Source organism: Triticum aestivum, chromosome 1B, assembly GCF_018294505.1.
Source record: "Triticum aestivum cultivar Chinese Spring chromosome 1B, IWGSC CS RefSeq v2.1, whole genome shotgun sequence".
Classification (NCBI taxonomy): Eukaryota; Viridiplantae; Streptophyta; class Magnoliopsida; order Poales; family Poaceae; genus Triticum; species Triticum aestivum.
Window position 1 is genome coordinate 423,355,578 of NC_057795.1, and position 14,137 is coordinate 423,369,714.

Sequence of the window (14,137 nt, forward strand, 5' to 3'; positions counted from 1 at the left end):
CCTTATGGGCCAAGAGAGGGAACACACCAGCCACAAGGGGCCGGTGTGCGCCCTCCATAGTAGGCCGGCCTAGGAGGAGAAGGAAAGAGGGGAAGGGAAAGGAAAGTGTGGAGTAGGACTCCTCCTCCCCCCCCCCTCTTTCCTTCCCCCTCGGTTATATATGGCAAGGGGAGGCGGCTTGGGAGGGACTCCAAGTAGGATTCCTCCTACTTGGGCGCCTCCTATGGCCGCTCCTCCCTCCCTCGTACCTATATATATGTGGGAAAGGGGCACCTAGCACGAACCAGACAATTGCCTAGCCGTGTGCGGCGCCCCCCTCCATCATTTACTCCCTCGGTCATATTTTCGCAGTGCTTAGGCGAAGCCATGCGAAAATCGCATCACCATCACCATCACCACACCGTCGTGGTGCCGAAACTCATCTACTACTTCACGCGTCTTGCTGGATCAAGAAGGCGAGGACGTCACCAAGCTGAACGTGTGTTGAACGCGGAGGTAACGTACGTTCGGTACTTGATCGGTTGGATCGCGAAGACGTTCGACTACATCAACTGCATTGTCTAACGCCTCTGCTTACAGTCTACGAGGGTACGTAGATACACTCTCCCCCTCGATGCATAGAATTTTTTTTGTTTTCCATGCAACGTTCCCCAACACCCGTGCCATGGCCTCATCGGATAAGGCCCATGGTGCGTCCCGATGCTCAGCGCACCACCGAAGGGGTTGCACGTCTGCCAGTGCATTCGGACGCCAGACATACCACACGACCTCCGACGAGGCAGCTATGGCCGGCCTAGCGCCGGATCCATGCCCCATTTGGGCGGACGCAATGGATTCCCGGCAGATGGAGTCCGAACGCAGCTTTCCGGAGTGAAGTGGCTAGGGTTCGGTTTGGCGAGCGGATGGGGAGAAACTTATGTGGGATCGGGTAAGTCAGCATGGGCCGGGTCCGACGTGACTGGCGTGCCCAGGCGCCCCGTATTTGGGCTGGATACGGGAGGTGCAGATCAGCCCAGGCGTTTGAGGGGGCGTCTGGGTCAAGCGAACGTATGAGGCGGTTTGATGCTCTAAGTTGCAGCATTAGCATGATTGAACTCGAGCGGACAATTGGCATGAAAAAAAATTATCAACCATTGGAATCAGGTGGCGATGGTGGGAGGGTGGGGGAGCCAAGTGTGCGACCAACTCCTGCGTCGCCATGGCGAACAGAACCGCAATACAACAATGGTGGCGCCGATCAAATGGAGGTCTCCCGGCCGCTAATCAACCTGTGGCCGACAGTCACAACCATCATATCAACTGGCGGATGGACGAGAACAGTTAGAATCAGCGATAGATTCGCCGCTGATGGAGGAGGTCGCAGCGGACGTGCAGGTGGGAGACGACTCGGAGATGGGAAGCTTCAGCTGGGCAGTTGGCTGCGCGTGGCTGCCTTTTCATTTTTTGCAGCAACTTCCAATGCTGCAAAAATTTAGGGCAACTACAAATTCTTTGAGGCACCAAACAGATAAATGGCATCTGGAGCTGTTTTTTTTGGCCCAAAACGCCCTAAATGACAGTTTTTTTGACACCACCTCAGTTTTGGGGCATCTAGGAACAACAAAGAACAGATGCCCCAAAACACCGCCAATCTAATGCTTTGAGCAAAACACGCACAGTGCACGCAAGCACATGTGATCAATGTATTAACCAGATTAGTGGCCAAGTCAGCAATGAAATGCAACCTGGCTTACCGAATATTAACCCCTTTCCTGCTTGAAGTGCAGGCCAGAAGTAGCAAGCAGGGAGAATACTCTCAAGAAATATTGCTAACACTGAGTGGGCAAGAAAATAATACATATATACATATTCAGCAAGTAAGGTTAGCAATTTGAGACGATATCCATTTACCTTTGTAAACGTAGCAGTCAACTTATTACAGCACATATATACAGACCCGAGCAACTGAACCCCTTGGTTGCTGCAGACTGGAGTCGGGGCTTCACATTGCATGCCCTCTTCATATGTACGGGTGCAAGACAAAGACACCGAGGAACTCCGCCATTCACGGATTAACCACGACACCTTGAAGTAGACAGTGGTGACCGTTCGCAGGCTGCTCCGCCTCCAGTGAGCAGCTCTCACTACCAATGCTCTCAGTGAGTGCCTCCGTGTCCTTGTGGGCGCGGCACTGTAACCACAGGTATGAAAACCCTGCAAATGCTGCCTGGCTAGCAAACTGAACACGGTATACTAAACTTATTTCCCACAAACCACTGCCCACGTTAACTGCCAAGGCATCCGCATTATACCCTTCAAGGTCTGATTCTGAGACCATCACGAATGTCTTCTCATCAAAAGTGATGAGGTTTCGAGTAGCAAGCAACACCGGAGATGGAGATGGAACCTTTTTAACGATTGGGCTGTCGATGCAACTGGAGCCCTGAATTTTCTTCACTCTAAGCTGGTAGAATTCCTGGACAGCCTGCAAGAACATGAGATACAACCACGTTAATCGCGGTTTACAGTAAAAACTCACCATAAAAGCACACACAATGCAATCTTTAACTTAATCCATCGGTAACTTATTTATCTTAGTGCATCAATACACCATCAAGGGTAGAAAACATGACGTGAAATTACCTGGATAACAGATTCGTATGAGGATTTTGGTCGGATTTGTTTATTTGATATCTCATGCAGGGCCTGTGCATTTTCCCTTGTAAAAATGTACTCCCTCTGTCCCACAATGTAAGACGTCTTTTAACACTAGCGTAGTGTCAAAAAACGTCTTGCATTATGGGACGGAGGGAGTACTTCTCATATGTATACTACACACCAATGTTTAAATTATAGGCCATTTTAATCGGCACATCGGACAGTTAATCCTGCCTCGGCCACCTGCCGATAAGAAAACCACATATCCACCGAATTAACTGGGTGGACGATTTATCGGTCTGACAAGTGCCAGACCGAATTATTTGCTGAGCCAAATAATTGCCTGGGTTATTTTGGCCAACATTTAGCTTGTTCTATCCCTTGTCCCACAGCCGCCCATGCAATAGGTTAGCCGCTCATGAAGGAGCAGACACTGCCCCCACCCTTAGCAGCCGCCAACACCATCCCCTCCCCATGCAGCCCCCACCGTCACTGTTCTGTTGCTGCTGCTGTGCTGCTCTCCTATGAAGTATATACTGATGTGGTGCATTTAATCTACATCTTCTACTGCAGCAAGTGCTCCAGCCTAGGATATATTAGATATGGCCCTAGTTAACAAACCAATAAATGGATTACTGATGAATTTGGTTAATAGGCTGGTAAGCTGATTCATCCCTACTCGGTAACCGACCAATATGCTATCAGTTACGATATCCTACACACAGTGGAGTCCCCCTCCCTTTCATTTCCATTTGAAAATTCATCATGTACGGCAAAGAATGGAACAGACGAAAGTATCCTGCGCCCGCTGATCCATATATTGCAATTAAGGTAAACTTCCATTGGTCCAGCTATAATGCTTACGAATCCATTAAAATACTTCTATTGTGTGCTTTGAGAACATAAAAGAGTTTTTGCAACAACATACTTTCCATTGTGCGGAAGCCAATAACACCCTTGGCCTGCATGACCGAACATGTTCAAAAGCTCCAGCAGGTGTCATTTGTTTGTATTGCACCTACAAGAAAAGAGTTAAAGAGTCATCACCTTAAACTTATTCAGATTATGAGCCAGTCAACATTTAGTAGGATCAATAGTCTGATATACCAAGTAGCAAAGAACAACGGTGGTGCTGCGTCCCCGTCCAGCTTTGCAGTGAACATAAGTCAGCTTACCACATGAAGCATTTCCTTCAAAAAATAAAAATAAACATGAATAAACCCATGCACCAAGTCACCATCATTAAGATGAAGATAACATCAAACAGAATAGATATTATGAAATGGAGGAAGTGACATTGATGTTCTCAAAAAACTCAATTCAAATCAAGAAATCAAGAAAAAAAAAAACAGGAGGATGAGATAGGACACCACAACAGAAACCACTGAATTGTTACAACAAGAATGGAGTACCAAAACAGGCTTATGTATCACCAAACAGGTGGCAACCCAGCACGACTTTTTACTGAAAATAATCAAATTCTGAGCTTTTCTGGACTTCATATCAAGTCACATATTTGGCCTCTCAGGTCTGGACATTCAATGGCAGGCATTTCCAAGCCTAAAACCCAGGTCTATAACAGGTCTTGTATCTAGTAGGATCCTCTGGGGTACGCAAACCCACGTGCCAACTATTCTCGTATCTTATAGGATCTTCTGGAGTATGCAAATCCATGTACCAACTATTCTACAACTGGAACATAACAAATTGAAAAAGAACAAGGTGCAATTCTAAATACTCCCTCCGTCCCAAAATTCTTGTCTTAGATTTGTCCAAATACAGATGTATCAAGTCACGTTTTAGTATTAGGTACATCCGTATCTAGACAAATCTAAGACAAGAATTTTGGGACGGAGGGAGTACTAATAAAAACAACCTATAGTGTACTTCAAACAACAAAGCAAAACCAAGCATAAGGTGTCAAATCAGAAACTATGCAATCAGCTCACACAAGGACAATCTCAATCGAATAATACACTGGAACCTTCAAACATAAAGGACATATTTTGAGTACGTGCTTACTGTGGATGAAGTCAGCAGCCTTGCAAAGGTTGTCAAATGACGGCGCATAAAGGTAATCTCTAGTTGGTAGCACCAGGTTTTCAATCCCATGAGCCTAAAATGAAGAAGATCATTAACTCACATGGTATTGGCGGCTTCACACAAATACAATAAGAAAGGTAGTGATTGTGAAGAAGACCACTGCTATTTGATTGAACATTGTGTAACCCAACAAGAAACAAAAAAAAGCAAAATCAATCTTTCTTATACTTGAAGTTAACATGATTTGTGTGAACTAATACAGATGTACTATGTTTACAATGTACAAAAACCATCAATCGAGATCATATCAGCTCTTCAATGCTAAATTAGCAACTTTGTTGCACAAACTCTCAAACATAACAGTGGCACTCCACCGTCCGTGTATAGCAAAGGCAGCACTTCTAGTATCTCCTCAATGCGCCACAAGAACCGGCATAGCACAATAACAATCTGCCAAACAAGCCCCAAACCACTGATCCATCAGCAGCAAAAAGGTGTGTGAAGGATAGCTTAAAAACTCAATCTGATGGGCGGACACCAAGATGAGAAACAACAGTTCACTTGTTAACTGTAGGGCAGTCGTCACACTAAAGTCCTAGATACCGACTGATCTTGCGAAGACTAACCACATCAACAGCGGATGCATCGTTTCACCACTGTAAACAATTCGCTTTTACAACCAAGACCTTATCATCGGAGCACCAAACAGCTAAATACACTGTTGTTGTCCACACAAGAAATTCACAAATAAGGCTGAAATCAACATTACAATCCATGCACTTAAGAACTTGAACAGTCAAATACTAGATGTTGGCAATGTAATTACCTCGTACAATGACTTGGAAACAAGCCTCTCATATGATTCGTTTAGTGTGACCACACCACAAACTCCAAGCTTCTGCAGCCGCAAAACATCGCTCGGGAATGGAACAGCACCCAGCAGCACATGCTGACCCAACCAAAAATGTGAACAGTCAGAACAAAACAATCTATGATTCCAAACCAACTTAAAACAACTCCGCAGCAAAAGTAGCAAAAAATACAATAAATCATGGCCACCAAAATTACAATAAAAATCAAACGTATTTTTAGAAACACCAAGTACAGAGTAGACGTCGCCTTAAGAGGCGAGTTTCAAGATTGACTAGGTCACAATTTGCACCTCCAGCGAGATATACAAGACATAATCAAACATAAGCACCACGTATCAATAGCTACTTAACCGACACTCTGCACATGAGAGACCTAGACCCTGAACAGAACAAACGGCGAGGATAGCAGACACTAGAAGCTACATTGTATACAGGAATTTGCCTAGCCGACACAAGATGAACGCATAAGGGGGAATCCTATCAAAACAACAGAGATCAAAAGAGATGGAAATTTCCCAACCTCGTCGACCTGATCCCACCAGTGGAACTGAGACTCGCATTGGTTCCTCACGACGTTGTACACCAGCGTCGGGTAGAACAGCATCCGAGCGCCGACGCCCACCGCCGCGCGCTTCGCATCCAAAGCCGCCTGCGCGATCACCCTACCCGCACCCTCTCCCCTCTCCTCCTCCCCCGCCGCGGCGACAACGCCATCCTCGCCACGCAGCTTCAGCTCACTACCGTCGGCCCCACCATCCTCCCGACGCAGCTGCAGCTCCCCCGCCCCTCGGCCTCCACCCCCGCCACCGGAATCGCCGGGAAGCTCCTCGATTCGCATCTCCTCCGAACTCGATCCGCTCCGATCCGACGGGAAACCCTCGGACAAAATCAACTCAACAACGAAAATTCCCCAACAGAAGGAACCTATCAAGGGGGGAAAGTGAGCAATCCAGCGCGGATCGATCGGGCGCGGGGCGGTGGAAACGAATTGGGTTCGCGATCCCGCAACCTCAAGACGAAATCCAACCCTCTCTCCCCCTTTTCCTAGCGCTCACGCCTCCTCTCCTCTCCCCTCCCCACCTCCCGGAAACTCCAAACTGCCCAGGCCCGAGCGGGCAACCCGCACGCCCCTCTTATCACCCCGTGGCACACGGCTCGCTCACCGACAGTGGGCCCAGACATAGCTCCTTCGCGCGATGACATGCGGGTCCGCGTGTGGGTTGCGTGGACGTGGCCGGGTGCACGTATCGTTTCGCGGGATTAACGGAGTTAGCGACGCCGTGGGGGGCTGGATTGGGTCGAAGAACGTGACGGGCGTGAGTATCGAGGAGACTACGTGGCGGCTGGCGATATGTCGAGTTGGCTCGAGTCCCGGCGCGACTGGGCGCCACGTGGACAGGTCGAGCGGTGCTCGTTCAGTTTGGAGGGGATCGGATCAGGAGAGACCTTGGCTGGGGCCTCGGGGGTTGAACCGTTGAGCCGATAATCTGGTAAAGCGGTCGGTTCTATACTTTGCATACAAGTCAGTCGATTACTTTTCGTTCGGGACGTGGATAACTGTCACATGTGCGGTGTATCGGGTGGTTGTGCCACACGTCTTGTGTGGCATGGAGAAGAACCCGCCAGCACGATCGCGTTCGGACGCGCGCAGCCACAGTCCGCATGTTCGGTGTGTGGCAAAACCGTCCACATGTCCGGGCCAGATGACCGCGCTGCCTGCATGACCCAGCCGTCCCGGCCTCCTTTCGATCCCCAGTTTGAACTGCCGCCATCGTCTCCCACCTCTCGATCCCCTACCTTCATCGCCGTCCTTCTCTAGTTGCCATGGCAACCAGAGCAGATCCGTAGGGCCTTCCCACCGCTAACCACCCCCCCCCCAACTCCAACCTCGCCCTCCAAAGACGACCAGCTAAAGCAGGTGAATCTCTGATCTCCTACTGTTTCTCGTCCTTCTTCTGGTCAGAAATTAGAAATTGCAAATTTACTAATGAAGATGGCGACTGAATCCACGCTATCGGGGCAAAACACAACACGGTCTTGTGTGTATTCGCATTTGCCAACCAGCATACACCAGATCTACCATGTACTATGCTAGAGTTGAGCTTAGGTTCTCGGTTGGCTTGGTGCAAGTAGTTGGTAATGAAGGATGCGTAGGAATCCCTAAAAAAGGGAGAGAAAGGAGAAATTTGGCATAGCGGGGTAGGAAAAATAGTTGCTACTTGTGTCTAACATCAGTTGCCACCTATCATTGTCGTTAACTGTCACCATGTTAACCTGTTGCTTGCCATCCTATTGTGGTGGCTGTTGCCATCGCTTCAAAAAGATAGCTGGCACCCAAATTTCAGAAAAGAGAGTGGATTGCATGTCCTACTTGCCATGATGTGTTGGTTGCCTACACAAAAAAATGGGATAAGATTGCCGTGTTATCTTCTACGTGCAAACAGCAAAAAATGCATTTTTTGCGGATTATTGATGCGTTCTTGTTCATGCAGTGATTGAGAGCGCACTGGCAGAAACAAAACGCGGAAAGAATGAATCACGAAGATGGCACTGATCCTTGTGTCGGCGTTCTGGAAACTGGGGTCCCCAGACTTGCCTGCCTGCGGCATGGCTCAAGTAGTGGCCCAGTACGACCCATCTTCATCAACCCAAACTCAAGACCCTCGCGAGGGGCCAAGCCTCGCGGGGCGGACGACGCAGGGCTTCCTCAGGGGCGGCCTCATCAGGCTGGCTCGCGGGGAGACGGAGAGATCAAGGCAGGGGTACCTCGCGAGGTGCTCATGACGCAAGCCATGACGGTCGAGACCGGGCGGGCGCCAGCCTGCGAAGTGTCCTCGTTTCCTCTTTGGTGCAAAGGGGCAAGCGCAGGCGCGGAGTACCGAGGCATCAAGCAAAGGTTACCATTTCGGTGCAAAGAGACCAAGACCAGCAGAGCGGCAGGACGGAGGTCACTGTGGAGCACAAGACGGCGTCATCGCCAGTGCCTTTGGCAGCCGAAGACCAATTTTAGTTAGGATAACTTGCACTAGATGTTCCCCTTCAAAATGGTCGTTGTTGGCTCCCTTCCCGCTCAATATTTGGGGAGAGGGCCAGGGTCTCTATACATAGAGATAGCCACCACAGGAGAGGGCATCGAGTTCTCATTTGATCCGGAGGCGATCGAACCCACCTAAGTAGAACACCGCACCAGCCCAAGAACACCTCTCGCGAGGATGTTCTTCCTCTGTACTGTTCATCATCAGCTACTGAGGCAATCCACCACACCACAAACTAGAGTAGGGTATTACACCACAACGGTGGCCCGAACTAGTATAAACCCCGTGTCCCTTGTGTTGTTCATCGTGTAGCTTAGATTCGCAGCGAGACATTGGGACGTGGATCGGTAGGGGAAAGATCTTCGCGCGCACCGCAGAATTCGAACCTTAAAGGTTTTGCCGAAACCCGATATCCGACACCTTGGGTTTCTCAAAGGCCAGAAATGCCCCCTTGGGATGCAGCAGAGTGCAGTCAACTCATTTCTGCAGGGCCGTTGCTGCCACTACTAGAGCAGTACGCAGGCATTGGTATGATGCATGATAACAAGAAAAGAACATTTGCCATGTTCGCGACGATGAAGATGACATTCTACTTATGTCCTACAATGTCATTTTCGCAGGTTCTTATGACCAAAACACATTCAGGGGGGCACTATGGCAAGTTCAGTCACGGGACGCTAACATTGACAAATGTACGGGCAACCAACTTCAATTAGCTAATGTGGCAAATCAAGGTAACACATACGAAAAAGAAACATACTGGTGTGGACATGAAAATTAAACTTGTAAAGGATGGCAAAAGACTCACGAGTTATATCGGGAAAAATGTAGGACCTTCATGCAGCACGTGGCATCAGGCGGCAACCATGTACCTGCCATCGACGTCATACACAGGTGAGTCCACAAAAAGTGATGTTGCGGACGGTGAATTAGCAGAAGGAACATAGCTGACAACTGTAGTTGCCATGCCTGGACAAACTACAGTTGCCATGTATGATCAAATGTGATTGCAATGTATAAACAACCGTGGATGGCAAGTGCGAACAAATCTGTGTGGCATGGTTGGACCACTACATGTGCCATGTTGAAGAAACTACAGTTGCCATGCAGTGACCAACTACTACCATGATTATAGGTTGTTACGCTGGGACTACATCGGCAAACGTCTCATGGCAAGCTTCATAGTTGCAGGACAGCGCTATTGCAGATAGAGCACATCAAATTGGAATGATAGACCACACAAGATGGGCACATGCGGCACAACAAGGTAAGAAAATTTGAACCACAAAAAGAGCACTTCATTTGTTTTTGTGGGAATAGTGTTGGGGAACGTAGTAATTTCAAAAAAAATCCTATGCACACGCAAGATCATGGTGATGCATACCAACGAGAGGGGAGAGTGTCGTCTACGTACCCTTGTAGACCAAAAGTGGAAGCGTTAGAACAACGCGGTTGATGTAGTCGTACGTCTTCACGGCCCAACCGATCAAGCACCGAAACTACGGCACCTCCGAGTTCTAGCACACGTTCAGCTCGATGACGTTCCCCGTACTCCGATCCAGCAGAATGTCGGGGAAGAGTTTCGTCAGCACGACAGTGTGGTGACGATCTTGATGTTCTACCGTTGCAGGGCTTTGCCTAAGCACCGCTGTCGTGGTTCTAAGTCTGATAGTAGAATGGGGGTAGGTATGGAGAGGCAAGATCCTAGCTATGGAGTAGTTGTGCACACGAGTGTTTTACGAGTTCAGGCCCTTCTCTGAGGAAGTAATAGCCCTATGTCTCAGAGCCCGGAGGCGGTCGACTGGTTTATGTGTATATGAGTTACAGGGATGCGAACCCTTCTACCAGTGGATGGGGTGGCTTATATAGAGGACGCCAGGACCCCAGCCAACCCACGTAGCAGAGGGTTAAAGTACATTAAAGCTGGGCATTACTGGTAACGCCTTACATAAAGTGTCATCATGACCATTAAGACTACTTAATTACAGACCATTTGGATACAGAGTAGATCCTGAACTCCTAATGGTCGAGTGAGTCTTCATGGTCGAGTGTCTTTTAGGTTCGTCGAGTGTCTTCTGGCTGGTCGAGTGGAGTCTCTCTAGGTCGACTGGAATGTAGCTTCGTCTAAGGATGTCCTTGGGTATGGTATCCTAGATAGGTCCATGACCCTACCTTAGGTACATAACATCATCATTAGCCCCCGAATGGATCGAGGTTCGAGTGGGGAAGGAGTTGATGATTTTCTCTGACTTATTTCCTATGCTTTGATTATGTCGTATCTTGGATCGGCAACTTTTCTTTCGGCGTTGGCGTCAACTTTTACTTCAGTCGCCTTGATCCATTCTTGTCTTCTGTCAAGTGAACTTTTTGGACTTTGGTGAACTTCCGAGCGACGGATCGCGGGAAAGATATCATCTGACAGATTTATCTGCTGTTAGCTGATTTTGCGGGATCGGAAATTTGGGAAGCGCGCGAAGCGGGGCGGACCACGGCAATCGGATGGGATAAGGCATGGACTCCTTGATTTCCGCGCCGCCTTTTTCACCATGTATCGTGCGTGCGCGACTGTTTCGGGATGTGACAGGATCGCCCGGACCCACTTGTCAGCCACTCGAAAGTGCCCCTATATAAAGCGCCGAGGGAGGTTTTTTTTTTGAACAGTGCCCTCCCACTCTTCTCTCTTCCCTCTTTGCCTCCGCCCACCGCGCCTGCTCTCACCTCCACCTATCCACACCTCGCGTGCTTCGCCGACAACAATGGTGAAGGAGAAGACGGCGGCCCTAGAGCGCGCGAAGAAGGCGACGGCGACGGGGAAAGCGAAGGGGAGACCGTCCAGTCGGGGCGGATCTTCGTCAAGGTCCCGCCTGCCGAAGGGTTGGGTCCAAGGGGATTGGATCCGCTCGACCATCACTGAGAAAGATCTCAATGACCTGGCCAATGAGGGACTGATCCCCCACGGGTCAGCGAGGCTTCCGGGGACCGAGTGCCAACCGCAGCCGCAGGAGGGTGAGTGCGTTCTCTTGGCCACTCACATAGATCGTGGATTCTCTTTGCCGCCGAGTGTTTTCTTCCGAGGGTTTCTGAACTTTTTTGGGGCGCAACTCCACCATTTTACTCCCAACTCTATCGCCCATCTTGCTGCTTTTGTGTCCATGTGCGAGAACTTCCTGGGTTGTCGACCGCACTGGGGTCTCTTCAAGCACATATTCACCTGTCGCTCTCAGATGGTGAAAAAGGCGAGTCCGGGTGATGAGAGGACCAAGGTCATTCAGTTGTGCGGGAGTCTTGGGGTTCAGATGAGGAATAAGAGCACTTTCCCGGCCATGACCCTTCCTGAGTCGGTCAGAGGGTGGCAGTCGACTTGGTTCTACTGCCAAGACGAGTCGACGCCGGGGCAGTCGACTGGTCTCCCTCTGTTCTCCATGGACTGAGTGGACAAACCCTCTTCTCTGAAGGTGCTCCCTGAGGAGAAAGCCCAGGTAAAAATGTTGATGGAGCGCGTAGTCCAACTCGTCCGGGACGGAGTGACGGGCATGGATCTTCTGGAAGTCTTCCTTAGGCGGCGCATCCAACCTCTTCAGTACCGAGGCCACCCGATGTGGCTGTACTGCGGTACCGAAGACACCACTCGGATCCATCCAGAAGCCGTCGATGACGCCACGCTGGAGAGGTGGGTGGCTGCCATCACAGGGAACAAGGACAACCCTCGAGGGGCGACGAGGATCCTGCCACTCGACTGTACCTATACGCCGGACACGGTATGGCCACTTATCTCCGAGTGTAATCTTGCTTTATTCATTCTGCTTTGCTGTGAATTGGTCGAGTGATCTTTGTTTTGCTTTGTTGCTTGACAGGCCACCACGGAGTTATACTCGATGCCCAATGGAGCGTAGACGCCGACTGAGGAGGAGGAAGGAAGTGGGGGCGAAAGCCCGGAGGAGTGGGATTCGGATGCTGACGACGATGATGAGGCTGAAGACTCTGATGAGGAGGAAGAGGAGGAGGAGGAGGGGGAAGTTGCACCTCCCCGCTCGGAAAGACGCTCGAAGCTTGTCCATGACCCCGCGACTGAGCGTGGTAAGGGGGTCGCGACCGCTACCTAGTCGACCAAGCGCCCTCGGACTACTTCTCCGGCGCCGACTGAGAAGGCTCTGAAGCATTCTCGAGTGGCACCGTCGAAACTGCGAAGGTCTTGCCGAAGATGAAGATGGTGATCCCCACTATCTCAGGGTAATGGTAGTCTTGAGTTTTCCCCGTTTCATGAACTTGCTCTTGGTCGACTCATGGGTCAATCGACTGATTTCCGGAACTGCAGCGCTGCTACTTCTGATACTTCGGCCAGGGCTGAAGACCACGAGATGGAGGATGCTGCTACCTCACAACCTGGTATGATTCTTGTGATGCCATTTTCAGTCGACTGACTTATTGTCTCTAATTTTGATTCTTTCTGCAGCTTCATCTAACATTGTTATTGACCTTCCTGACGACGACGAAGAAGAACCACCGAGGCAAAAGAGGAGCAAGAAAACGTCTGCTGGCAAGGCGACTCGAGATGTGCCAGCACCCGAGACGTTGGTCGTGGAGGGAGACAATGTCACTCGGCCTACCGTAACCTTTGTGGTGCCGTTGACGAGTGCTCGTCCTTCGTCGTCGAGTGCTACTCAGCCCTCGCTTTTCTCCATCTACCCCGTTCCAGAAGACCAGGCTAGTGCTGCTAAAGAAGCAATATGTCAAGCGGGGCTCATGATGGAGCAAGTGAAGGCAATACGAGAAGCCAGCCAGGCAACCTATGACGCCAGTTCGGCTCTTCAGAGTAACATTCAGGTCAGTCGGTCACTGCCTGTTCTGTTAGGATATGATATCTGAAAATTCTTCTTTCTGAAATTCTTAGAGTTTGTCCTACACCCACTGGGTGTGTCGATTGAAATTCCGGATTAGTGGGGGCACGCTGAGTGCACCCACTGGGTGTAGTCCCCAAGGCTATGGTCGACTGCTGGCAGTCGACCATAGGCTTTAAATTTTTTCCTTACTCGACTTGGTCGAATAGATTCATAGACCGGTGGGGGCACGCTGAGTGCACCCACTGGGTGTAGTCCCCGAGACTGTGGTCGACTGCTGGCAGTTGACTACAGTCTGAAGAACATCTCTTTTTTTTGTTGGTCGACTGGTCAACTCTGACTGATGAAACTAGTGGGGGCACGCTGAGTGCACCCACTGGGTGTAGTCCCCGAGACTATAGTCGAATGTTTGTATTCGGCCGTAGTCTTAGAAACGCTATGATTTTTCCTTACTCACTCGGAAGTGAATTGTCTTTGACCTCTGTCGATTGGTTCTTTGTACAAATCCTGTGACCTTACAGCTCGTTATACTGAGTTGGAGAACAAACACATTCAGCTCGACCTCGATCTGAAACTGGCTCAAGAGAACTTGACGAAGGCGAAGGAGGAAGCTAAAGGTATGCTTGGTGAGGCTTTTGACGACTACATTTGCCTCTCACTTGTTTCTGAATCTAATCTCGCTGTAACTTTGTAGGCAAAGTGAGGGATGCCC

General features: G+C 49.7%; 1 protein-coding gene across 1 annotated transcript; it reads right to left on the reverse strand.

Annotated features, from left to right (window-relative positions):
• Positions 1 to 1,862: 1,862 nt before the first annotated feature.
• On the reverse strand, positions 1,863 to 6,661 carry LOC123128454 (phosphatidylglycerophosphate phosphatase PTPMT2). Its single transcript, XM_044548459.1, has 6 exons — positions 6,073 to 6,661; positions 5,507 to 5,629; positions 4,660 to 4,753; positions 3,745 to 3,827; positions 3,566 to 3,655; positions 1,863 to 2,464 (listed from the first exon to the last, which is right to left on the reverse strand). Exons 1-6 carry the CDS (start codon positions 6,388 to 6,390, stop codon positions 2,045 to 2,047), a joined length of 1,128 nt encoding a protein of 375 aa, XP_044404394.1. The 5' UTR covers positions 6,391 to 6,661; the 3' UTR covers positions 1,863 to 2,044.
• Between the last annotated feature and the right edge of the window lie 7,476 nt (positions 6,662 to 14,137).